At 40.6% G+C, this 27,060-nt stretch overlaps 2 protein-coding genes across 7 annotated transcripts in view; one reads left to right on the forward strand and one right to left on the reverse strand.

The window, feature by feature from the left end:
- The window catches only part of dpy19l3 (dpy-19 like C-mannosyltransferase 3), a 58,786-nt gene extending 42,682 nt beyond the window's left edge, over positions 1 to 16,104 (forward strand). For 4 of the 6 annotated variants that reach the window (XM_044362180.1, XM_044362118.1, XM_044362036.1 and 1 more), the window contains 3 exons: positions 5,250 to 5,382; positions 12,982 to 13,140; positions 15,843 to 16,104. In XM_044362180.1, coding sequence (XP_044218115.1) covers positions 5,250 to 5,382; positions 12,982 to 13,140; positions 15,843 to 16,046 — 496 coding nt within the window. In that variant the 3' untranslated portion in view covers positions 16,047 to 16,104. Of the gene's footprint in view, positions 1 to 5,249; positions 5,383 to 7,004; positions 7,429 to 8,324; positions 8,649 to 12,981; positions 13,141 to 15,842 lie in introns of those variants that run through there. The other 2 variants (XM_044362338.1, XM_044362422.1) reach the window with 2 other exon arrangements.
- Positions 16,105 to 23,320: 7,216 nt separating this feature from the next.
- Positions 23,321 to 27,060, reverse strand: part of si:ch211-186j3.6 (neural-cadherin) — a 260,357-nt gene continuing 256,617 nt past the window's right edge. Inside the window, exon 37 of the mRNA XM_044357504.1 lies at positions 23,321 to 26,006. Within this exon, the coding sequence (XP_044213439.1) occupies positions 25,392 to 26,006 (615 nt within the window). The 3' untranslated portion in view covers positions 23,321 to 25,391. The remainder of the gene's footprint in view (positions 26,007 to 27,060) is intronic.

The following is a 27,060-nucleotide window of genomic DNA, read 5'->3' on the forward strand; positions in this document are numbered from 1 at the left end:
AAGGCACTATATATGAGTGCATTCCATTTACCATATGTATAAATCTACAGCTTCTGATTTGAAAAGTGCCGCGCCAGAGCACAGTGCCATTACGCACGGCTGTTCACCATGTTTCCCAACATTAAATCATATGCAGATGACACCAGGCTGCTACAAATAACCACAGTTATAACTTGATATTCTGCCTGTTTATGCTGTAGATATTGGATTACAGAACCTCATTAATCCTTCCAACTTTTTTTTTTTTTGCATTTTTCCAGCTTTCCGTATTTTATTCTTGAAATGCTGATGGTGTAAACACTGCTGTGTCACATTTTGCAATGTGATATGACAATTTAAAACAGTTCAGTAGGATTGAGACTGAAAAACCATTGGATTAATGCAATCATATAAACTGCTGTCTATTGCTATTGCACTAATAAACTGTTAACCCCCCCAATGCTGTTATGTTTGACCACTGAATTTTATAGCCTCACCAAGCATGATGTCCTGGCGCAGCTTCTGCTTTTGTGGCAGAAACTGAGAGATTCAACTCAGGGGGTTCTCGAGTGATGAGTTGAATCATTGACATTTAGTGAGCAGCCCTACTGTCTTACATGACGTCCCCAGATAATTCTAGTCCAGTGCAAATAAGGCTTGGCACTCTCAAACTTGTTTTTGTAGATCTGTCTCGTGTCCACCTGTCTGTCTAATTAAAACAAATTACTTAATCCATTCTTTGAAAATATGTGCCAGCGTTCGTCTGTATATCAATCACTCAGTAAAAATCCATTTTTCTGTTCCCTCTGTGAAACTGTATCTTCATCCTTTTTTTATATCCTCTGCTCGCCCTTTTTTAGACTCACTCTCTCACTCCCTTAATTGTCTTCTTGTCATCCTGCTCCTTGTCATGTTTTAAATTGTCTAAATTAGCAGCATTTGGCCTCATCCTTAAACGGGGAACGAGCAGCTCTGTGTGTAAGTGTGTGTGTGTGTGTGTCTTCCTCCGCATCCTAACTCATCCAGAGGCAAGTCAGAGAGAAAGAGAGAGAAAGAGATGTCCTTGATTGAACTACATACCTCTCAATCAGAGGTGAGACTTCAGAAAGACTATGGCCTTGCACAATTGTAAGAACACTCCCAATCACTTTTACAGTCTCACTTAGTTATCATCATCATTTACACTCTGCACCACTTATTTGTGTGTGTGTGTGTGTGTGTGTGTGTGTGTGTGTGTGTGTGTGTGTGTGTGTGTGTGTGTGTGTGTGTGTGGTGGCAGGTATCTAAGTTATGTGCAAAACTTTTAAAACTAAATGAATAAAGCAACTAAGATGATCAGTGAGGCAGCAACTCAGACATGTTAGATTACAAACCTCCTCACCCACACAGGTGGTTTCAGTTATTCTGAATGATTAGACCTCTGGTCAGGTTCACACTGGGTAAAGCTGTGCTGGGAATTATGTGAGTGTATGTACTAATGCAGAGTATGCAGCAATGTCACAATTTTACCCAAGAACACCCCCACTAAAGTATAAAGACGCCTGTTTGTGTTGTATTTTTGAATATTGTCAGCCTGATCAAATGGACTTCAGTGGATATCCTGGTTGACGAATGTTTTATAAAATCCATTTTATTACGTTTCATTCAGAAAACCTTGTGCTTACTTTATTTTACGCAGTAGCTAAGAAAATGTCACTTTTGTTTTCACAAATGACCACAGCAAGAACATATGTTGCTGATTGTAGATGCAGTCAGAAGTGTTTAGCACACAGTAATTTAAAAGTCTTCCCTGCTGCACTTTTTTAATAGAACACACTGTTAATCTTGGTAGCAAAGCAACCGTTTGTTTGCTGTTTGTAGACTGAAAAAAGCTGCCTTCTGCTGCTGGAAACGAGATTGATGAGAGCGCCAGAACCAGAAGAGTGGAGTTGCAGGTCATAAAACTAAAACAATAAGCTAAAAGAAGTTAAATGGTTAACTGCAGAGTCAGGTGATAACTCTCTGTGACTACTTATAAAAGAACATTGATTAGAGCAGATTTAATGTTTTTAATTACACTTGCACTCTTCCTGCACAAGATATTATGTCTACCTTGTAAAAGGTCTGTCTCCCAAAAGCTGGAAATTCCAATATGGCTGCTGGTTTTGCATAATATTTAAAGTATTATTAGGTATTTGTGATTTGCTGCTCACTATCCGAGTGGCTTTCTCTTCAAGTTCGGTTTCTCCTTCATGGTGCTCTGGGAAGTTGAGCAACAGGTGCTAATGAACATTTTTAAGTACAAGTAAACCTGACTTAATGCACCACTGACTTTGTTAAGAGAAAATACAAACAGGCCAGTATCTGTGCCAAGTCACCATAGTGAGTCCCCTCCTACCATGCCCACCCCCCCCACCCCACCGTATCCCCTACTATTAATGTCATTATTTCGTTTTTATAATGTCAGTGGGGTTCGTGCCAGTGCCTTCTGGCATTTACATATGAGAATATAAACGTGAAATTAAATGTAAATCAGCTTGGAGGGGATGGAAGCTACTCCCCGGGTGCAGTGAGCAATCAAATTTACACACTTGCTCAGAGAGAAGAGAGACAGGAATGGAAGTGACCCACTTCTAGTGCAGGTCAGAAGGCCAAGACATCACCCACACATCCGCCTGCGGATTCATATCATTACACACACATTCACACAAACATTCATATCATTACACACACATTCACACAAACATTCATATCATTACAGCATACGTACTTGTGCATATCTGCTCAAGCATACGCCTGTTTTCATATTTATGAAAATATTTCACACACAGCTAGTGGGCTAGTCATTATTGTGTCAAACACATACTGCACACATGGAGAAAATATAGCTTACAATATACTTCCTCATCATATGTAAATTTAAGTGTTTACATGTGTAAAACCGTCTGGATGGTTAGCAGGGATGATAAGATAGATGTTTTATGGCATCAGACTGACCTCTGTGAATTGAATGTTTCTGATAATTGCTCGTGACCAAACCAGATGTAACATCAGTATACTGTGGTGCTGTTTTTTTAACTTTTTTTTGTAAAAAAAAAAAAAAAGTAAGCTTTTAGGACAGTAGGAAAAGCAGGATTTTGAGCATTTCATCCATTCAGCATGCACCATGGTTACATGCTGAGGCTGCTGCTGTTCTGTCGTGTTCATTATATTTCTGACTCCAAAAAAAGACTGACTTAGTTCATGCAAAAACTTGTGTCCTCAGCCTACAAAGCCATTATTATTTGGGTCTAAACAATTAATGTGTGTCTTTGTCACGATTTTGCAAATCATTGTTCATTGTTGGAAGCGATGTAAAAGTTTAAGCCACGTCATATCAGAGATAACATGATAACCAGTTTCCAACTTGAAAATTGTGTTCATGATTGTTCTGAAACCTGTGATATATCCAACTTGGTGCTTAATAATAAGGAAGTGTGTTAAAACCAAGCAAACATGGATTCCCACTATCAGCCAAAACCCATCATTAAATGTAATTAATCTAAAATTTTAACCCTTACACGCCTGACTACACATGGGGATCTTTCCCATCTCTGCCATAAAGTGTAGACAGCATGAAAGAGAAGTGTGTCTTGGTGAACAGTTGATTGACAGGTCTCTCAGCCCATCATAGTCAGTCAGGGTTTTTGCCACTTTGTTGTCTCACCTAGGTTCCACTCAAACTTCTCCCCATTGCCCAAATCTGTTCTTTTTTTTCTTGCTGCTGACCTGGAAGGCTTCAGTCAGTGAACCAAGACTCCAGGCTTTCTCTTTAGCCCCCTACATAGAATTCCTCATATAATGGGCAGTGAATGAGTGATATCGAGCTCAGTGGACATTCCCTTTTTTTGCAGTTTATAGTTTCATCACTAAGGCAGGGTAAGACAGTCATATTTGCTGCTTTCAAAGACAGTCGAAGAAAAAAAGATCCAGAATCACACTGGACCGATTTATTTCATCAGCTATTTGATATAAAACCAATATGTTGGTCAGGGAGGACTCTTGCATCATCTAAATTTTCGATTTTCTGGACAATCATCAGATCGACCTCACACTTGGCGGGTTTATTGCTGAGGACCCAAGGAAGTGCAGTGTCAACTGTGAAGTTGTTTGGATGAGCGGTTCTCAAGAAAGCTGCAAGCAACAATACCAGAGGCCAAGCATTTCTGAGCAGGCACATTTTGAACAGGCACTGCACTATTATTGTAGAATGACTTGCTGTTGACATGTACATATCAACAGTTATATGCAATTCTTTTGCTTTTATTTGTTTTTGTACTTGATCCTGCAATTTCAGAAAATCAGACAAAAGCAGATATAGCTCCTCCCTATATCCAGTACCTGTTTGATTATATTGTTTGCTGTCTGACCTAGCTCTGTCTGTGGGTGAGGTGGTCTGTGTTTGGACTTGTGGCAACAAGACCTGAGTACCAAAGTGTCTAATATTCTTAGCTCATGCAATCAGTTTTGTCAGTCATGGAAATGCATTAGCAGCATGGTTCTCTGTGTAGGAATGAGTTTAGATTAAAAGTGACCCCTAGGTTAACACCTCAGGTTAGATATATGGGTATGTGGACGTGTGTTGTCATAAACGGAAGGTCTCTGTTCTTAATAGAGGCCATTTAAGGTCAAGTTTGGTTAATGAGCAACACACACACACACAGATTTACATGTACACACATACTCCAAGTTGTCATATAACCTGTTAACATGGCAAAACCTCACAAGGCCTGTCCATATGCTTGAAGATTGTTGTCTTTTTTACCACAGTTACTATGCATCTTTTTCCACCTCTCTGTGAATTCATTTGTTTGGACAAAGGATGTCTTTGTATTAGGTCCTGATGTAGATAGCCAAACCGTCCTTGAAACCACATCTCTAAAAGAAGCTTTTAAATGCCATCAATATATCCCAATTATTGTGGCAAATGCAAAAAGCAAAAGCATGTGGACTGAATAACAAAGCCAGAAGATAAACTGAAGCAAAATTCAATCAAACTTTGTTGATGACTGGATGCACCTGTGAATACCAAACCTTTTCATCTCCCTCACAGACTCTTTCAACTGTAGATTTTTTTTTTCCCTCTTCTCTTTTCTTACTTTCAACAAACTCTAAAACCTACTGTAGTTGAACGAAAAACTTTTTATATATTTTATGTATATATTTATATATTATATTTTTTCTATGCTATCTACATATTTATAGTGGTAAGTGATCTGTCCTTCTCTCTCCCTCTCTCTGTTTGTCCGCAGCACAAAGACCCCTAAGCGGGCTGTATTTGCAGGAAGCATGCAGCTGCTGGCTGGCATCAAGCTGTGCACAGGCAGAGTTCTCACCAACCACCCCCATTATGAAGATAAAGACCTGCGGGAGAGGACCAGACAGGTACTGTAGGCAGCACAATACTGTCAAGCATACACAGGAGTGTGGAAATTACCAGAGGGGCTGCAAGATAAGCCAAACACAATAAATGAAAAAGTTAAACTTTGAGGCAATGATATGGTAATTACAGTGTCAGCTATACAAGTGAGTCATGTTGATTTGAATGCCAATTAGCGGAAAGGTAACTTTTTTTTTTTTTAATTGTCTTGAAATTCTTAGGCTTCAACCAGGCTCCATGTGTTACAGTCAAATAAAATAGACAATGTAGCAGTTTAAGTGAGCGATCATGAATTTCGCTGTTTCCACCCGTGTATTAGACAGAAAATATGGCATTACATGTAACACAAAGCACACTATAGTGCTTCTAGTTGAAAACCATTTGATGCTATTTGTCTATTTTGAGAGTTTGCTGAACAGGTAGGTACAGGAGGTCAAACTTCAGATTTCTCCACATGCTAAAGTGTACGCATGGAGCTGTAGTCACAATGATACTTGTTATTTAAAGAATTTGGAAGGTAGTGGGTTCTGTTGGGGTTTGTTTTGTAAGCCTTTCCAAAACCAAGAACACGAGAGCAAAACTGTAAGGAATGGATTAAATGATGTGTTTATTTGCTCTTAGGTAAGCTGCATTTGTTGCATGCCTGGCAAACTATCTTACTGCCTACAGTTGTAACCTAGCATTACTTCCAGGGCCAAGAAATAAATTATTAAAGGTCCAGTGTGTAGAATTTAGTGGCATCTAATGGAAGAGACTTGGTAGAAATGGAATAAAATATTCATAAGTGTGTTTACATTAGTGTATAATCCCATGAAAATAAGAATTGTTGTGTTTTCTTACCTTTTATATCTACATAGGAAGGGGGTCCCGTCATGCCCACCATGTTTAACCACCATGTTTCTATAGTAACCCAGTACAGACAAACCAAACACTGGCTCTGCATTTTTGACATTTTTTGCAAGCTTTGAGCCCACTGTAGATTCTCCTACATGCTTGGAAGGGAGGGGTGAGGGTGAGGATTGCAATCTGCAACCTCTCCGCTAGATGCAATTAAATCCTAAACACTGGTCTTTTAACTAACGACATTAGTTTGTAGTGTAAAAAAAAAAAAGCCCTGTTCATGACTAGCACATCCACCATGTGGTATTTCCTCACACAATGGGGTCATGTGCTAACATTAGCAACCCTGTCCTGTTCTTGATGCAATTCCATGCATGTAGCCATTAGTAATTAAGGGGGCGGGGTTTAATAACAGTTAATTGGCTATAAAGCTCATGCCAGGAGTGAAATACACAGCTATTTTCCTTTATGATTTCACAAAGATGGATTCCATCCATAAAGGTGTAAAAAATATTGTGACATGGTATTTAAAACAATACAAAAACATGGTTATTTGTGCTACAGAATGGAAAATAGCTCTCAATATCAGTTCATTTAGGTATGTGAGCTGGGTGAGGTGTGAGGAGATTGTGTCACAGAGCCATTTTTGGCTGATTTTGACGACTGGAATGGTGTTGCTCTGTTTTAGCTGCAATCTTTTATCTAACAGCATTCAATGAAGACTGATGTGTGACAGTTCAGACTGCCAAACTTAACAGGATTTCTACTTTTTGTTATTTCCCTCCAGACCCTCTCCTTTCTGCTCCTGTCTCTACATTCATGGTGTCAGTGAACCTCGGAAAAAGCACAAACATTTAGTACCTAGAGTAAATTTGCTTCTGTTTGTCTAGCTAAAGTGTTCAGAGAATATAAGTCCAACAAAGTTTGTTCTTCATCCATGTGAATTATTTGCATTTTGCACAAAAATCTATCCAAAAAAAAACAAATGCAAATAGTGAAACTGAAAACACTTAGCCTAAAGATGGAATTATGTTTGTCCAGTCTGCATGTAGGTAAACGTGCATGGGGGTCACTTGGAGACATTCGCTTGTATCTAGAGACGTCCTTAGCCAATCCTAAGTACTGGTTTCAGGGCCGGTCTGAACATATTTTAATGGGCCGGTATCAACTAAAATAAACACAATCAAGTTCTGATCCTTGATTTACTGTTCTCCAGGGTTTGTCCATCTCAGTCTGTTGCAAAGCTGCTCCTTTACAACAGCCAGGCTGCACAGTATGAGCATATCGCTTACATATGGAGAGAAAATAAGAGCGTGTAAATGTGAAAAACAATTTTGTTAGCACCGGTGGGAATGACTCTGAGTTCTGACACCCACATTGGCAAAACACACAAATTTGCTGAGCAAATCTGTTACTGAACCATTATCTTTCCTCCCTCTGTATTGGGAAAGAGCTGTGTGCAACACATTTCAGTTAGCAGATTTTAGCCGACAACACCGGCACTGACCGTTGCTTTTGAGGACTAACATTTTGCGTATAGCCTCGTTTATCAGTTTTGGACTTAATCTAAACATAAATGAGGCTTTTTAAATATGTAGAAGAGGAGCAGCATGTAGAGTTTAAATGTATTATTCTAACCTATATTTACTGTTTAGTTTACAGTACTACAAACAGTGCCAGTATCCATGCCAGCAGCTGCAGACTACATTAGTTGTCTGTTCACTGTCAGCTAATAGTGTCATATTTTCTGTGCAGTTCTTCACTTTTCAACATTTAAACTTAAGAGATTAATTAGCAAATAATTTGCTCAATGTTAGAGATGACTTGGACATTGTCAGGAAGGTCCTAGGTGTTAATTAGGGGTTGTGAGAACTCCAGAACCCCCCATATCAAGCCCCTAATAAAGCATATCAAGTGTTAATAACTACAATGCTAAATGTTAAAATGTAATTGATGTTATTTCTTGGTTGCCATTTTATTGTAGTAATATACAAGCTTCAGATATTATTTTGGTATTAGAATCAAAGTCAGAACTTCTTCTGTTACTATAATGACAGAATCTCTCCTACACAGATAAATCTGAGAAATCTGTATTGTACCGTTGCAGCTGAAGCCACATTGCCTCGCCCATTCATCTCACTCAGCTCTGTGCTAATGTCTTGCGTGAGAGACCAGGGAATTGCCTGTAGATGGGGGCCAGTGACCTGCAGTGATTGTGTGAATGAATATGGGATCAGAAGATGCTCTGAGTACAGTGTGCATCCATTAAGCCATGAATAGTAACGTAGGAAAAATGAAGCCTAAAATGCTGCGTTCCAGTAAAGGAGAGATGAATGGTGGCGCTTGCACTAGAGTGCATCTCGGTAATATATGTGAGAAGCGTTGCAGAAGAAGAGCATTGCTTTTTTGTTTTCCGTCATTAATGGAGGAAACAACTGCTCAGACCAAGCTGAGTAAACCATATGTTTCCATTTGATTCTATTTTAGTCTATATCATACATGTTTCACCAATTAAATGATATTTTTAAATTATGTAAAATGTTTTAACTCTGGTCTTTTAATAAGATTTTCTATGTTTCTCTTTGTGTGAGATACTCTCTGCACCTTGTCCTCATTGGATTGTGTTTAGCACTTCGTCCTTGAGATGCCTGGTGTAATTACGTGTCCATCAAATGCACTAGTACTGAATGAGGATATTAGATTAAAAGACTGTGATGTTCAAAACGTTACATCCAAAACACTGATCACAAAAACACATCTAGGCTAGAACATGCTGTAAACACAAATGACTGAACACTGTGGCAAATTAGCTTTGCCTATAAAATTGGTTTGTTTCTGCTTCTGGATTGTGTGTGTGTGTGTGTGTGTCGTCTTCACTATGAGCAGGAAGTAATGTGTGGGTCATCTCTTGGGTAGCTGAGCCTATGTTTTGCCTCCCAGTGGGAAGTCAGCCATGCTGAGCTGCTGGCGAAGCCTGAGCTTAGTGTGGAGCTCATTAATGATCCACGACACTGGTACAGACCTTCTGGTGTGTGTGTGTGTGTGTGTGTGTGTGTGTGTGTGTGTGTGTTGTGTGATATCAAGGAAGAAAACTGAGTAAATCTTTTTTTGCAATTATTTGTAAGAACATTAATGATGTTTTCAGTTTTTCTCAGGGTTTAATTTGTGTGTCACTACAACGTAATTCATTTTGAACAAAGAACACAGATATTCATATCACCTATGAGACACGGAGACAGCTGATTCTGTTAACACCGAGCAACCAACAATCCACCACTCACCTGTGCTAGCAGGCAGACTGGAGCTGCTTTCATGAGACAGATGAATGAATCAGTTCAGAGGATCATATATGACGTTAACTGACATGTGGGGCATCAAATAATAATGTCAGACAAAAGACAACAAAGGAAGTAGCTAGAAAAACTCTTCAATGAAGCTGAAGTTTTTTTTAATTGACATCAGCGCTGTTTTAACCATCCAGTTTATCCAATTTAGTTCTGCTGCTTTACATTACAGTAATTTTAATGTAGCGTTTGGATAACTTGACTGCTGATGCATTTCCACCGTGTGTCATTTGTCCACAATTACTGTAATTAACACCATAGGCTACAAGTTAAAGTTCTGCTTCATGTTCTGTCGGATTTTTAAAGGAAGGCTTTTTACATTTCCAGAGTGAGTGAATGAATCAGGAGAGAGGAAACAGAAGTGAGTAAGGCAGGATGTAATGCTGTTGAAAGAAAAACAAGGAAAAAGTAAAGAACTGATTCAAGAAGGAAGAAGGTGCAACTGATTCAGCATTTAAAGAAAAAAGTTTAAGGAGGAAAGAGAAACACATAGAGGCAGCCCAGGTGTCAGGTGATGGAGAGACATGAACTAATTCAAAGAAGGAAAGCTGGTAAGGAACTTATACCTGTATCTAGATGAATTATTGTTCTGGTAAATATTTTTAAAGGCACAAACACCACACATCAACTCTATTAAGATGATGTTTTCTTAAGCTGTTAAAAGGTTGTTTAGCTCTTAACAAAATAGATGAAATAGGTTAAATACTTGGGAGACTATTTTCTCATTCCTGACCAAAAGCATGTTAGGAGACAACTGTGCATTTTGCAAAGTGTGTAGGACTTTGGTGTTGGTCATGGTGGGAAAAATGATGTTAACCAGCAGGCTAGGACTGTTAAACATAAGCACGCCCAAGAAACCACAAGGGGCAGGCAGTAAAGGCACCTGGTGATTAGATCTCGGGAGCCCAGAGACAAACCCGTTTTCATAAAGTGAAAATTATGGTCAGGTGGGGTCCCTTATTTTCAAAGCCCAATGTTGACAGGCATGACTATGAATTTTGATGGCCCACATTGTGCACAAACACACACACAAGCACAAGGCAAAGCAAGTAAAAGAACACACATGGTCCCACTGCTTGTGAAAAATCACATTTAGATGCATAACCAGCTCTATCTCATGTATGGATTGGAACAAATCAGTGTTCTAAGTGTTTGACTATAGTTAAGTTTTTGTTTATTACGCTTATTTTTGTCAGGGATCATGTACAAAAACACTAATCTCAGAGAGAGGAGGTGTTTTCCCCCCGATTTAGCTACTAGTGAATTTCCATCAGCAGTCCATTTGAATTGACTCAGATTTATTCGATGAAGGGAGGACAGACTGAGAAAAATGATGTGTCTGCTAGACCCCTACCCAAAGTCAGTGATCACTGTTGTTCCACACAATAACAGATACCACACTACTACCCTTTTAAAGATATAACTACAGCGAGTTTTCTAGAAAGTTTACCCGTTCTTTCAGTACATGAATGCTGTGCTGCTAGCGAAAGCTCATAGTTTGACCTACATTACATTCCATTCATTTACTTTATTCAAAGTGACTTACAAGACTTGCTGTGTGATGTATCATATTTTTTTAAGCCTAGTGCTGCTTCTGCCTCTAGCGATGCTGCTAGCACATCAGAGGCTGACATTGTCATGAGTCCTAACCCATGTTACATGAAAGAAAGAGGAATTTGGTGATCTTGGCCCATGAGATAATAAATACCTTAGACATGGATGCATTTGTTAGTTTGTTTGTTGCCAAGGAAAACAGGAGACTGATGTTGTAGGTAGGCGGATATAAAGAAAAGGATATAAGACTAAGATACTATACATACAGATTTTCAGGTTGCTGTTGAATGTACCTAACAAAGTGGGAAAAAAAGAGAAAAAACAGTTTTACAAATCTTCTGATTTTGTCCTGTTGGATATTATTAGTTATATTAGTAGATTAGTTGTTTTCTAGACTGTCTTCTAGTTTTGTAAATATTGGCTCACTTCAGCCCATCCAATGAAAATAAATGTTATAGAGTTGATTATGTTAAAATCCTGATGAAGGATTTTTTTTTATTTTAGGATAAATCACTCTGCCTTCTACTGACTCAAATCATAAGGTAGCAGCAAATTTAGGGGGAAATTAATCACCCAAACACCCCATACACAAACACACAGCCATAAGCTAGAGAGGCCTGGGGGCCTGATCCTGACTCTATAACTCTCCGGTTGCCAGCATTTCAAATCATTTTGCTCGATTTTTGTGCCAGAAACCTTCAGACTACTAGTCCACTTCTCTAACCTCCGAGCTACTTACAGTCCAAGTTGCCCACCTATTATTTCTACCAGCCCACCCTAATATAGCAGGCTAAAAGCAGCCCTGGTTAGCATTGTCTTTATGAGCACGTTAGCATACTGGTATTAGCACTTAGCCTCACAGAGCTGCTAGCATGACTAAAGACTCACAGACTTGTTAAGTAACTGACCAAGAAAATAGTGAGTCACACTTTAGTTACTACCCAGATGGGGTTCTGTCTGTACAGTTAACATCTATGACATCATCTATCAACATCTATGATGATGATATGATTAGCTTGAATTGTGAATTGTGGTACACTGACAAAACTTTTCCCCACGGCTAATGTTCCAGTTACTATGCAAATTGAACATCCACCTCTTTGAGCCATCTGAGGGCTGAGTCTGACATCAGTCCCTCATTCACTCTTTCATCACTCCCTATATGATAGACACTCAGTAGATGAATCTAGTAAATGCAGTAAATCAATAATTTTGCGTGCACTTAAATAAAATGGCAGAGGGTCATTTTGGTGCTCTCTATAGGAAACAGGGAGTGATTGTTGACACAGTCAAGGTCTTTCTTGGGTGTAGAAAGTTGGTTTGTCATTTCTTAATTTATGCTAAAACCCATCTAAAGACTATTTTAGTTTTGTCCTTGATAAATATCTGTAAAAAAAAAGTCAGTTCATACGGAACTTATCTGTTGCATAATTTGTCCATTTAAATCTGTGACTGTGTGAAATTAGTCAGAAGTTGTATTTCATCTGCTACAAATAAAAGATTTACCGCAACAGATTTCAGAGAGCTGAGGTGTTTTATGGTTAACACTTTTGTTTTTGTTTTCCCTCTGATTTCGTTTCACTCATAATTGCTTTCATTCAAAAAAATTTTTTCCAGTAAACATGTTACAATTTAATCTAAACCGACTTTCATCAAAACTTTAATTCAGAAAATAAATGTGTCTGGTAATGGAGTTCCAGAAGAGAGGTTTTCTCCTTCCAAGTATATTGGTGTTAAATTGTGAAGCTAGATGATCTTTAGGCAAAAAAAAGCAATCAAAAATCCACACAAACCTAAATAAATCCTCTTGCACTCTGTCTGTCTGTGTGTGTGTGTCTGTGTGTGTGTGTGTGTGTATGTGAGCAGGTATATCAGGTGTACGCTCGCCGGTCCCCGGAGGAAGTTCATGACATCCTGAGAGCCGCGGGGGCCGACTACGTGGTTTTGGAAAACAGCATCTGTTACGAGCGGAGGCACAGGCGAGGCTGCAGACTGCGGGACCTGCTCGACCTGGCCAACGGACATGTGGGTGGCATTTATTTAATGTGATTCACCGTGCAAGTGTGTGAGTGTGTGGTTGCATGCTCCGTCCCCTCTGCCAACTTCTGTGACTGGGTGAAAGCTCTCAGCCTCCGCCAAGATCAATAGTCTCACTCCTCATCCGCACATCAGTGTCTCTCACTCTCTTGCTGTCGCACTCTCTTTCATTCCCCATCACCCGCCCCCTCCCCTCCTCCGTCTTTCCTTATTTCGATGTCTGATGCGGTGAACTGGCTATTTGGATCACCAGAGGCAAGACGAGCTTCAGTCTGGCTGTCTGGCTCAGTGTGGTGTAAGACACATGAAACACAGAGTTGGTGTGTGTCTGTGTTTGTGACGGAGTAAGTGTCACACAGCATACATGACATCTGACATCTTGACGGCTTTATTGAAGCAACGCTGTGTCTGTTCTGTTCTGTCTGTTCTATCTTTATTTCTTACTTTTCTTGTATTCTTTCTTTTTCTCTGTCTAGTTCCCTTTCTTTTTTTGTTTCTTTGTTTTTTCTTTGTTAGTTTGCTTGTACCTTTCCTTCCTTCCTTGGTTTATGCAGATACACGGTTTTCATAATTCAAACTATTATATCCGTCAAGCGTCTAAGGCTGCTGATATACTGTCTTTTAATGACACATGCGCATCATTAACTCAAGACTCCTGCGTTCTTTGGGAGCGTTAGTTTTGCACATCCTCAGAAATGAACGCTAAGGTCAGCAGCAGACTCCGATCACCGTAACAATGGCAGAAAGTTCTGAAGAGATACTCTCAGAGCTCGTCCAATTACCCTCATTTACACAATGTCTCCATGCGGCTCCACAGTGCCACAATAGCTGGCGTGACACTGCTACAACGTTGCCACTGCCACACGTTCTGTGAAGATCGATAATATGTTAACCTTCTCAAGTGTTACCATGGTTTCTTTTCAAATTGTGTGTGTCAAAGTTCATAAGGAAAATACATTCAGTACTTTAAAGCACTGTATCTATAATTAGTTGGAACATTAAGATTGAAAGTATGTTCTTGACCTTAGAAAAATAGACCACAATGTCTATTTTATGTATCTGTTTTGTTGTCAATTTGTTTGACAACTGAGTACACTCCATCTGCTGAGGAGCTACAAGTGGACCTTGTGGTGAGATTGACTTGACAGTTGTTGGATCATGGTTCATGTTCTCTAAATGAATGAATGATAAACGGGGCTCCAGACTAACTTTCCTGAACGCTGAACCGTCCCCAAAAAACAATTTTAACCGTCTCGAAATGAATGTAAACTGTCCCAAAATCAAAATGTTGTTTCTTGACTTTATAAAGCAAGACAGAGTTTGCCTGGGGCCCCCAATCACTAAATCCACCCCTGTTGATGTATGAGTGTTTTCTTTAACGATATACTTTAAAGATTAGAGGTGCCGCTTTCAGTAATTGTAAATGTTTCCATGGTGAACTGCGCCTTTGCGATACAGTTTCATATTTATGTCCTATATATGATGCCTGCTGCTGTCCCGTTTCTGCTCCTAATAACCCATGCGGTTTGGAAAGATTGTAGCATGCTGAGTGCACCAATTTCTCCAGAAATCTCTCTTGTATAATTGTGGAAATAATTGTTATTAGTGTGTATATTTCTTAGTATTCCCCGCTGTTAGTTTGTTCAGTTGTGAGTCAGTAATTCATGCCTGACGAAAAATGAAGCTGTCCGGACCGCAGCTCTGCTCTCTGCTATGTTCCCATTTTAAAGAATGTAATTAATGTTTTCCTCATTAATAATGTATTATTTCACAACTTACGACCCATCCACTATTAATCAGAATGTTATTTTTTTATGACCCGACCCGCCCGATCAGCAGATTAACCCCAGCGTCTGGGGATATAACTGCAATCCATGCATCACTACTGTCCACATACAAGCTGTTTGATCAGTCTTTAAGGCTTCGATTATAACAAAAAAGACCACAATAATATATTGCTTCAGCTAATGTACTCACACACAGCAGGGAAGCGCTCGCTGTGTTTTGTTGAACCAGCGCAACATATTTGCGAGGTCCTGCCAGAAAGGGTTAGTAGCCAGCCAGTGATAGTAACTATAGTAACAGCATGAGAAGACGTTGAACCGTTGAACTCAGCGCTCGGTTCAGTTTGTCAGTTCATAAGCAGTAGTTTAAAATAATTGAATAAATAAAAAATTATATATAAAATCCCTTTTGTCCCGGAGGTGTCTACCATCCCCCAGGACGACTGGAACCCTGGATAAAGAACCGTTTTCTTGCATTTGTCTCTTCATCCCATCTTTTACTTTTTCAATTTAGAATCTGTTTTTCCAAAAACTTCAGTCCATCAACTCTGTGTGAAGCTCTCTTTATATCTTCACATTTTGTGTTTAAATACTTTTGTCAATACATCTATCAATAATCAATTGACTTTTATGAAAACTCAGAACCACTTTGGCTCCATCATTCCTGATGCTATGAAACAGTCCTGCAGAGATCCAGCTGGCAGCACCAAAAAGTGAAATGATTGCCTGTGAGAGGCTGTCAATCACTCTTCTGATGGTGTTTATTTACAGCAATGATATCTTCACATAAATAAATATGTCGGTGATGTATTGATGGACACAGGGAACCTTTAAGAGATCGGTGTGAGCCTTCTGTCATTCTTGACGCTGTTGATAATGACGTGGTTCATTTTTCTGTACCATCAGATCATGGACGGATCAGGAGAGAATGAGCCAGACCTCGTTCCCGCCTCCCACCCTCGATTTTGCGAGGCCATCAAGACGGAGACGGCGGCTTACACCACCCTGTTCACCATAACGTTCCAGAATAAAACCTTCCACGTGTACCGGGTCAAGAAGAAACGCAAGAAGAGCGCCAAGAGCTCGTCAGAGCCCAGCGCGACTCCGTAGCAGGAGCAGAGCTGCAAGAGAAACCCCGTCAGAGGCCAGAGGGAAGAGAGATGGAGGAGAAGAAGAGATAAAAGCACTGAGTCCTCACTGTTCCTCTGTCTCCTCTCTGCACTGTGCCCAGCTGTGATCATGCCCATTATTTTTTCAACACATGGTTGTGTGAACTGTGGTGTTAGAGCAGTGGGCTGGTTCCAGCTTGGGGCTACATTGTTTTAGTTTGTGGAGTGTGGAAGCACCTATAGGAGTCCTGCTTCGGGGTGTTCTGTCTCCAGCCGCCTTCCTCCCAGCCCACAATGGTGCAGATGAACAGACACAGAAACAATCATTTGAACTCTAAGCAGGGCCTGGAATACCACGAGCAACCACTAATAATTTAGTTTCATTTGAAGTAGTGTGTGTCATTTCTGCACAGCAGCATGAAATGAACAAAGTACCAGTCATTGCTACATAGAAACACCTAGAAATAGAGTTCAATAGCATCTATCAAAGCTGGATCCAGCATCAACAAAAGCAAGAAAAGTCATAAATAACTTCATATTTAAAAAACTACAACTCTAAGATTGACATTCAAATACTCTATACATTGTAATAAAAAGAAACTTTTCTAGATATACATATATATATATATATATATATATATATATATATATATATATATATATATATATATATATATATATATATATATATATATATATATATATATATATATATATATATATATATATATATATATATATATATTACATACCTACATGTTTTGTACATTATTCTTTGCCAGTGAAAATAAGAGTAGTAAATTAAAGATTTTCGAGCTTCTGGCGATTTTTTTGGAATTGGATCCAAAATAGAGCTGGGCCTCGTTTCCCAATAATGATCGATCCTAGAAGTTGAGAGCGTTTCTACAAAGTGTTTCTACAAATGTTCTTAAATTACTACACATGTTTACCGAAGCAGTATTTATTAAGGTAAAATGTAGCAGTGGCTGTTCCTATAAGTTTCATGAATGTGTACATCATTCTGTCGTTATTTCTGTATTAGACTTGCTGTATATAGGTGTGAGACACCCTAATATAAATAGAAAAGAGAAGATACAGAAAATACTCCTCAGGGCAGCAGCATGTCAGCCAGAAGAGATGAATATATGAGGAAAGAAGAGGGAGACATGGATGATGATGATGATTAATTCACACACCATCACTCATTTTATATCAAACGTCACTTAACAAAGAACATCAGTGTTCATTATACAGTAAAATAAAAAAAATGAACCAAAACAATAAACACATCACTCTTTAATCTACGATCATTTCTAAGAGAGTCTTCAGTTACGATGCTTTTGGGAAACACCTCTTAAGCTAAAGACTGTTTGTAAGATGGATTTTATGATCATCTTAGTCTTAAGATGCTTTTGGGAAATGAGGCTCTGGCTACTGGAACACAACACTAATTCAGATTTTCGTTTTATGAACATAATACATTTTTGGAAAGTGCAAGTTGCCACAGCTGCTCTGACTTATTTCAGTTATAAAAGGTACAAGTTAGATGAAAACAAATGCACACTGCCAGCAACTGGTGCCAGCAACAAGTGCTCTATTTTAAATGTTGATTACAACTGAAACTTTTTTCTAATTTAAAATCATTTTTTTTAAAAAAGTTCTGACTTTTCTGTTCTGTTTTTCCCAATATGACACAGATCTAATTGGCTGAGATCCAAATTTAGAACTATTCCTCACTTTGACAATAACAATCTCACCTCAAGTTCCACTTATCAGCTTTTTCTGCAGCTTTCTGTATCATGTGTTCTTCACCAATGAGTGGAGTTTAATCACATGTCATTAAAAATTGATCTGTTGTCATATGAGCTCAGTAGATGTTATGATTTCATCCATAGCAACACTTCTTGTGTTGGCTTAAAAGTTGAGTGTCAAAGTTCATTCTTGGAAATAGTAGTTTGTTAACTCAAGGTCCTCTTACTAGCTTTTTCCAGGGCTTTCAACTGTATCGCACAGTCTTCTAAAAGTCCTATAGATAAAACAGATCAGCAAACCCCATGCACTGATGAAGACCATTTGATATGGTCTGGATAAAGCAAGTAAGTGGACCTTGAGTCAGGATTGTTTTCCATTGTCAAGAATAAACTTTGATGCTGATTCCTCACTTGTTTTTTTTCTGATTTGTGACTTTTAAATAAGCACATTACTTGACTAAAGTGCAAAGTGTCAAAAACTTGACCATGTGGTAGTGTGTTGAGAGTACTTGAGATATATTTGTAGATTTTATGAAGACAGGAGAGAAGTTTCAGGTTGATATCTGTTTGGGGGGGGGGGGGAGCCACAATAAGTTTGACCAGCCTGGAGCTCAGATCAGTTGACACTTCTTTTTTTTTTCTTGGCTCCACAGTGATAGATGTTATCAATTACTCCCCTGAAAAGAGAATCGAAATAATTTTATTAGTTTCGATTCCCACCCTGGTGGAAGCAGGTTCCACTGGTGCTTAAATGTGTTTTTGCTGTAAAACTGAGGTCACAGCTGGTACCAAGTGATATTTGTGACAGTGTTGTTGTTGTGATTGCTGTCATGTTTTTCTTTCTGTTGGCACTGTGATTCTCATCAGCAGCACCCGCAACCTTTTCACTTTCTCTCTCACACACACACACACACACATACACATGAATAATGTAAGCGGTGAGGAAACTGCAGCAGGCTGACAACGACGCTGATTCCTCGCCGCAATCCAAAATAGTTTGCTAGAGAGTGAGAGGGGGAGAGAGGGAGCCAACACTTGCATATCAAACTGAGGCTTTATGGTTAGAAAAGAAAGTGGGGAGGGGGAGGAGGAGGCGGAGGAGGAGGAGGAGGAGGAGTGGGGAGGACAGAAGGGGCTCATGTTTAAACAGAAGCAGAGATGAGAGCGCATCAAAACACAGATTCACAACGACCTGTACCCCTTCCTCATTTTCTTTTTCTTCTTCCTAACCAAAAGGGGAAGCAGAGGAGAGGAGCTGATTGAAAGGCTGGAGCTGTGTCAGTAATTATGGGTTAGCCAGTCAGAGCCAGTCAGAGCTGCCTGCTACAATGAGCCGTTATGTGGGTACCACACACACACACACACACACACACACACACACACACACACACAAACACACACACACACACACACACACTTTTCCCTCCCTCCCCATCAACTGGGTCTGCCTATATTTGTACACTTGTTAATAAGGACCTCTGTCTTTGATAATCCACACACTCGCAGACGCATGAACACTCAGTTGTGCTGCTTTTTGAAAACATGTTGTTTGTTAACTGCGCATCCTCATTGTAATGCATACCAATCGGATCACTGTGGAACAGCACTGCTTGTTCTCTGCACATTGGATGTTTAATTTAGAAGATGTCTGATTGCTTTATTGGAGAGCGAAGTGATTCCATTATGTTTGCCTAATAAGTGTATACTAATGTAATATTTTTTCAGCATTGTTAATTTCCATACATATTGGGATTAGTTGTTCATTCGGGGGTACGCTGTCTGACTGTGGTGATCTTAATGAAAAGGAGATGGAGGAAGCCATTAACTCGTGCGTGTATGTAGATGTCAGCTCAACGCTGCATTTAGGCTCGTTTTTAAAGAACTATTCGGTGCTGTTGAAACAAATGCGGCCACTCGAGTTCATGTTTTTGCTTGGGAAATGAATTGTTTTGGAGATACAGATGGATTTTCATTGCCTCTCACCAGACTTAGAGCAAGACTAAAGGCCCGCTCACACCTGTATTCCTGTCGGAGATGTGCCGTTTGCCGTAAAAATTCACTAAGAGCCTGTCATCTGCAGCTCTTCATCAAACATCAATCATCACTGTGGCTGTTTCTGCTTGTACTGTTCCTCTCTGCAGCATTTCTAACTGATCCGCTGAACAAAGAGCTCCAAATATCTCAGATCTTGTTGTGTCAACTTGTTTTTATTGAAGAATAGCACTGCTAACTCAGTGATTTCTTCACAATAAAAGCCTTCTGTTAATTAGTCGGTGGAAAGCTTTTAATATGAAGCAGTAGGAAATGTTTTCATCAGCGGTAACTTAATACGGCTCCAATACAGCTGAAAGCAATCAGGAAACAGTAAAATAAGGCTGATATCTGAAAGTGCAAACAGGAACACGGGAGAGAAATTTCAGGCACGCGTGTGTTAGTAAACTAGGAGGGATTTTTCGAAAGGCTCATACGGAATCTTATAACAACACAACCCACTCTCAAGAAAATTTGGCAACAATTGATCCAATGTGAATAGGTACTTGGTAGCACCAACGTAATTCGGTCAGTACCCTTAAAAGTACAGAGTTCAGTACCCAACCCAAGTCAAGAGTAAACCATCATGCTCCATTACACCTGTATGTGATTGTTAAATCCAAACATGTTACAACATCCAAACTGTTACAACAACATGTTAATGTGCATTAACATGTTGTTGTAACAGCCTCCATTCTTCTGCAAAGGCTTTCCACAAGCTTTTAGAACCTGGGGTTAAAAACATGTCTTTATGGCCCTGGCTTGAAACAGCAAAATTTGGACTCTAATTGTTTAAAAAAAAAATCATTGTACACTTCAGCATTGAGATTTCCTTTAACTGGAACTAAAAGGCCTTGCCAAACCATGAGAAACAGCACCAGACCAGAAGTACACAGTAATGGCAGTAAACCCATACTTTTGCCCATGAAGTGTTGCCTATTTACACATCCAGCAGACACGGGGCAGCATTAGCATTTGTTTGGAGTTGTTTTCTGTCCACCTGATAAATGTTATGCCGACTCCTGATGGAAATACTGGCTCTTTAGCTGCTAAATGCCCCACTATGTTCACCAGCTAGTCGCTAACTCTGTCTGTTGTTTGGTGTTAGGCAGGTAGTGTACAGTGGGTTTATTAGAGCTTCTTCACTGATAACAGCTGTCTGCTGCGGCTGAATGAGTGGTGAAATTGAACCAAAACAGTAAAGTTGCATGCCATAAAACCAAAACAATGAGCTGAAAGATCCTAAAATGCTACATAGAGTTGAGTGGAACTGCAGAGCTGAGAAGTCTTTGTGAATCTGTCACTATGAGCGACCTCTTTCACATTACATCATTTCACCCATTGTTCATGAACTGCAGTCATGTTGCATGTGTCAGTCTAGAAGACTGACACATGCTAATTCTCTGGAGGCATCTACGAGCACGCTTCCCACTGAGCCACTGCCATGTACATACATTGACACTATTTATGAATATGAAATTTTCACAAGGGTCTAAATAAGATGTTTGATGAGGAACACTATATACATACACTAGTTCTTCAGATGTGATTGACAGGCTTCTTTATTGACCTTATGCAAGTGCTCCAACTCTAATTTTGTCTTTTGTTGTGTACATTTGCTGTTGTTGAACATCTGGCACCTAAATTTGAGTAAATATCTGACCAGTTTTATAATATAACGTACATCGTGAAGGACTGACAGAGACTTTATTGTACAGCAGTCTGACAAACATTAAGCGCTACTGTATCTACACAGCGGTGCTTATTAGATCAGTTCTCCCACATCACATCAGCTTCTTGTGTTTCTGTTAAAATAGGTATGAAAGGCATTAGAAAAGGTTTTTGGAGAATGCAATCAATGTAATAACGAAATAATCTGCATCATCATACTGATAAGCTCTTTAAAGTTTTCATCACAGAAGGAGCTACAGCCACACAAAGCTGTAAGCTACTTAATGCCGAACATAACTTTGTGCCGAAGATCATCTTTTTAATCTGATATCTGTGGGGGGTGTGGTGGTGTCAGGTCACATGACCTCCTCAAATATGCGGACATGTGTTCCCAATTTATTAGAAATGTGTAGCAGGCTGTGTGAATCCATCAGGACTACTACATCTTACTTGTATTTACTATTGACCAGATAAACAAAAACTGACAATGGAATAAATGAAAAATGAACTGGCCACATAAGGTCCACAAAGGAGGTTTCTGGTACAGTTTGATTGGCTAACAGGATGAAGGCCACTCCTGAATACAGGGAAGATGCACCTTAAAAGCTACATGATCACGAATGAACAGCTTGTAACCCTGAACCTCATCATTTTCTGCACGAGCACGGTTACATGTACAGCTGATGTGACCAACAAGGAACACTGGCGAGAGCAGAAACATTCACTTCTGTTTTCATTTGAAAGAAGAAAGTTGTATTATGTATTAGTGCCTTTGGTTATCTATTTTGCTCTGCTATTTCTTTTTTTCTAAGGATCCACTGACCTCATGTTGAATGGCTGAGTTTGAACCTTTTTCATATCAGAAATCATATAAACCCATAAATATTTACTCCGCAGTTAAACTTATTCTCATGCCAAGCACATGGGGATGTGTGACATATCTGTTTTCCATTGCAAGTGTTAGGTATTAGCATTTTGACACATCCATGTACAGTGGCAGTGTGATCAATAAAAGTTTTTTTTTTTCCAACAATGTTGTTCCCTTGTTTGTCATTATGTAAAGCCATAACCTTCTGTTCCATTTCTTTTAATTCTTCGGTTTCAATGCAGTCATGATTCAGCACAGTCACTGGTGCAAATAAATGAATTTATTGAGAAAAAAAAAAGATCAAAGCAAATACAAAACACTTACATAACTGTCAAAAGCTCATCACCATCATGATGATTAAAAAAGATATGTTCAGTTTGATTTTTTTTTTTTTCTCAGAAGCTGCACATTTTTGACCTATGGTGCTTTTCTTGACAAAAACAATAATAGTAATTAATCTATTTCTGTATTTACAAATGAGGTAAAAACATTAACTTTGTTCACAACATGTCTGCACCCAGAACACAACATTTAAGAAGCCGTTGTATGGTACAAATGAATGGTGGTGGGAAGTGAGTCGCTGCTCCTGATGGATGCAGAGAGAGAGAGTTGAAGCATGAAGCGTCTTCATCCTCCACCGCTCTATGTGGCTCAGACTCGGCCCCGCTCTACAGAGGAATAAGAAACAAGCATCCCTCTCTAGGAAATCCCTGTTTTCTCTGTATATATATATAAAAAAAAGCCTGTGTGTCTTACTTTCAGGTATCATCACATAGCGTACCGCACCCTTACCTGACCAAATCTCTCATTTTTAAAATCTGCATTGTTGCCTCAGCTTTTCAGAAAATGGCACATCTCTGGAAAGCTGAAATCTGGGAATTGACTCCTCTGCCGACTTTGTTTTTAAAAGTGCCCGCAATCCTTTGGTTTTTTTTTTTTTTTTTTTTTTTTTCCCCAGCACGACAGCAAGCCATCAGTTCCTATTAGGATTAGTGGCCTGACGTGTTTTCACACACTCCTACCCTTTAACTGCTCTGTGCCGACAGGCTCGGCTCTGCCAGCGAGTGTGATGAGAGGAATACAGCGCCTGAAATGCCAGTAGAAGCCAAGCTGGCTTGTTTTGGAGGATTGCAAGGTGAGAAGAGGAGAAGGTGACTTTTGTATTTGTGCCATTTGCTGTGCAACAAACTGTTTCTGCAGAAAACCATTGCTCCCAGCATCCCTCCACTCTCTACAGCTCCCTACGGAGCTACTGAGCTCCATGGTGCACTGGTGGCACATTTCACGATGGAGCCAGGCACTTGTTAAGATGGTTCTTCTCCCTTCCTCATGTGCTCTCTGATTCAACCCTCTACCCTGTAATCATCTTCTTGACTCGGTGCTCCTCTTTGCCCTTGGCTGTTTTATTAGTGTTCTTTGCCTTTTTCGTCTTATTAGATAAATTGTTCTCATTGGTTCCACAACAGCAAGAAGACCTTTATCTTTTCTTTTTTTTTTCTTTTTTTGAGAGGTAAAAGAACCATCAACCTGATGTGACAAGAAAGCCAAACTAGAGGAAGGAGGACTGTGCTGACAATTCACAGCTTGGATAATAACTGCAGTTATTATTTTCCTGCAATTTTCTGTCAGTCCATTTTCCTACAATCACAATTATGACTGTTTCAGCCAGGAGTATGCAATAATTTAGCAAGGGACAATAGATAAATATATGTGGGAGCTGCCTGTGGCACATGTATCACAGCTCAGAACTATACTACTCATTATAAATCTCCTTCATTCCACCCTCCCCCTCCCGTTTGTATTTATTGAGTAGTCACCTTGGAAAGCTATTTGACATAGTTTGTATTCTACTGAGCAAACGTCTGTTAAAGTAGTCTCTTCTCGCCGCCACATTTGGTATGCCTAAGGAAGAGCGCACGTGGAACAGAGCAACAGAGCAAGTATTTCCTCTCTCCCGCAGTCCACACGTCCGCTCCCGTTTCTTTGTTACAAAGCCATTTGAATTTTTGTGCACCCTCCCTCTGGTGGGGAGGAACGAGCGGCGAGGAGCACGAATGAGAACAGGAAATCAAATGGAGACGAGGGCGCAGTAGTAAGTAGCTTGATGTCGTACAACCCACAGAGCGTTGAAAGTTGAAACATCCAACCAATACAGAATTACTCAACCCAGTGAAGGACACATTACCAGAACAAAAGAAAAAAAAAAATCTCACCCTGCAACCCAGTGATGGTCAAAGCACTTTTTTTCTCATACAAACATTGACAGAAGCTGTGTACAGCCAGGCAGCGAGACCACAATGTGTCCACTATATACTGAAATTCCACTCTGCACTTTATGGGCTACTCAGTATGATCCCACTCATCTTCACAGTCTTTTCGTGAATATATGTTAGTCCTGTGAATATTTACACACTCATTCACCAGCGAAGGGGGTAAAAATACATTTTATGTGGCTTAGATTTGCTCAGGTATAAAAAAACTAAACAAAACCTGGCCAGAACATTTTCATTTCACATTTTAGGGCCTTCAGCTGACACTTATCCAGAGCAGCTCACAATGACTGTTAGAAAACAGAACTAATTCAAGGTTTCAGCGGCTGTGACTGGAACAGATTTTTCAGACAGCGAAGCTAAGCTCCATCATGATGAGTAGCCCGAGTAGAGAGTGACGTTCCGAAGCCTTTAACCTGACTGGCAGGTTTGATAACGTCTGCTCTTGCAAAATTGTCATCCAAGGTAGAGGGAGCGCAGAGCGACAGGCTCTTTTCACAGGGACACTTTCATCTGTCTGTGAGGCCACCATGTTGATTGACGAGGTTCATCATCCAGTAAATACAACACCTTCCGTGTCAATTGTCAGCGAGTGAGGGGTGTGGTGAGAACGCGCACAGGGCGAATATCTCTATCAGTTGCTGTCTCGCTGGTTTCCCGCCTCGGTCGCTGCTAAGCGTCTGTCAATTGATTGTTTCGGGGCGGCCCTATAGCAGGGTCCTATCAGAGGGGGTTTGGTCTGTGTGCGTTCTAGTTCAGAGGTCGCTGGCCTCGGCTCGCTCGTACAGCGCCCGCAGCTTCTCAAAGCGAGGCCCCCACTCCCCGAGTGTCTCCTCCCTCCTGCTCTCCCCTCCCCCATCCCCACTGCTCCCTGCATCTAGCCCCGCCGAGCTGAAGGAACTGAGGGAGCCGGCAGGCGAGCCGCCTCCCTCAGTGGAGAAGACCTGCAGGGAATCGAAAGGCCCCGTGTCTGGATGCTGGTCGGCGTCGCGGATGATCTCGCACAGGTAGCGGGCGAGATCCTGGCTGGAGAAGGACAGGGAGCGGCGCGCCAGCTGCGAGGGCCGGGCCTGGCCCTGGGCGGGGAGTCTGGTGGGGGGGACGTCCCTGCGGAGGCTGGTGGTGGTGGTGGCGGTGGAGGAGGTGGAGGCCGCTGACGGGGGCAGGGTGGTGGAGCTGGCCGTCCGGCTGAGGGAGTCCAGCGGCTGGGTGGAGGGCGGGACGGGGGGCGCCTGGTGGAGGAGGTGATGGTGGTGGTGGTGGTGGTGGGGAGGTGGAGGGTGGTGCAGGGCTCTGGAGCGGCAGTACTGGACCGACTGGGCCGGGCTCGGCTGGAGAGACTTCTGCAGCTCTGCCATGTCGTAGGCATTCTGGACACACACACACACAGAATAACACACAGGAAAAGTTACACAGTTAGCATAGAAACTATAAGCGAGGACCAAGGAGAGAAAACAGATGAGCGAGCCAGAGTGAAAGACTGAATATTTCAGGGAGAGAGATGAGGCAGAAAAAAAATGAAATGTGACCAAGAGCGAGCAGAAAAATGAAAAGAGAGCAGAAAAACAATCAGGTCTCCCCATTACGTTTACTGTGAATGTTCCACCTATTTAAGTTTCCAATCTATCTCCGTTTACTGTCTCAGGGTAGTCATCATAATTTTGAGTATCTGTGTGTGTATGTGTGTGTGTGACCAAGAAAATAAAAAAACTATAAGCGGAGGTGAACCAGAGAGGAAATGAAGGGGTGTCTCTCTTTCTATCCATCTCTCATATGCAGCAGTGCATTGAGGTTTCTTTCACATATACTGTAACAACTGATCATTTCAGTACTGATTCCACCAAAACTGTAACCACGGCAGCAGAGATGAAAAGAAGGAGGGATGTAAGAGGAGGAGGAGGAGGAGGAGGAGGAGGAAGAAATGACACACACGGAGGAGGTGTGGGTTGCTCTGTAAAACTGATTATGTGATGAATGGAAAGTGCTGTTTTTATTCCTCCAGAGAGCTTTCAAACAAGACTCTTGAGAATTAACAGCAGCATCTACTCTGCTATAGGGGTGTGTGTGTGTGTGTGTGTGTGTGTGTGTGTGTGTGTGGCTGCAGGTGATCTACAGTACAGAGGATAAGACCTCAAGTGTTTTTGGGTACTGACAAGTTGTAACAACAATCTGTGTATGTAAGTCTTTGTCTTCCGTGTGTGTGTGTGTGTGTGTGTGTGTGTTAGCAACATAGAGGCCACATGTGTTTGTTTCGATCAAAGCCGTGATATTATGCAATCTCTTAAGTACTGTTGAGTGCTTGTGGGTTACAGTGGCTGTTGGAGAGAGGAGATAAGGATTTTGCGTGGGCCTAATTAAAACGCTAGTGCACGCATGCACACACACACACACACACACATAGCAGAGGATTTTATCCCAAATTGA

Source organism: Thunnus albacares, chromosome 1, assembly GCF_914725855.1.
Source record: "Thunnus albacares chromosome 1, fThuAlb1.1, whole genome shotgun sequence".
In the NCBI taxonomy this organism is placed as follows: Eukaryota; Metazoa; Chordata; class Actinopteri; order Scombriformes; family Scombridae; genus Thunnus; species Thunnus albacares.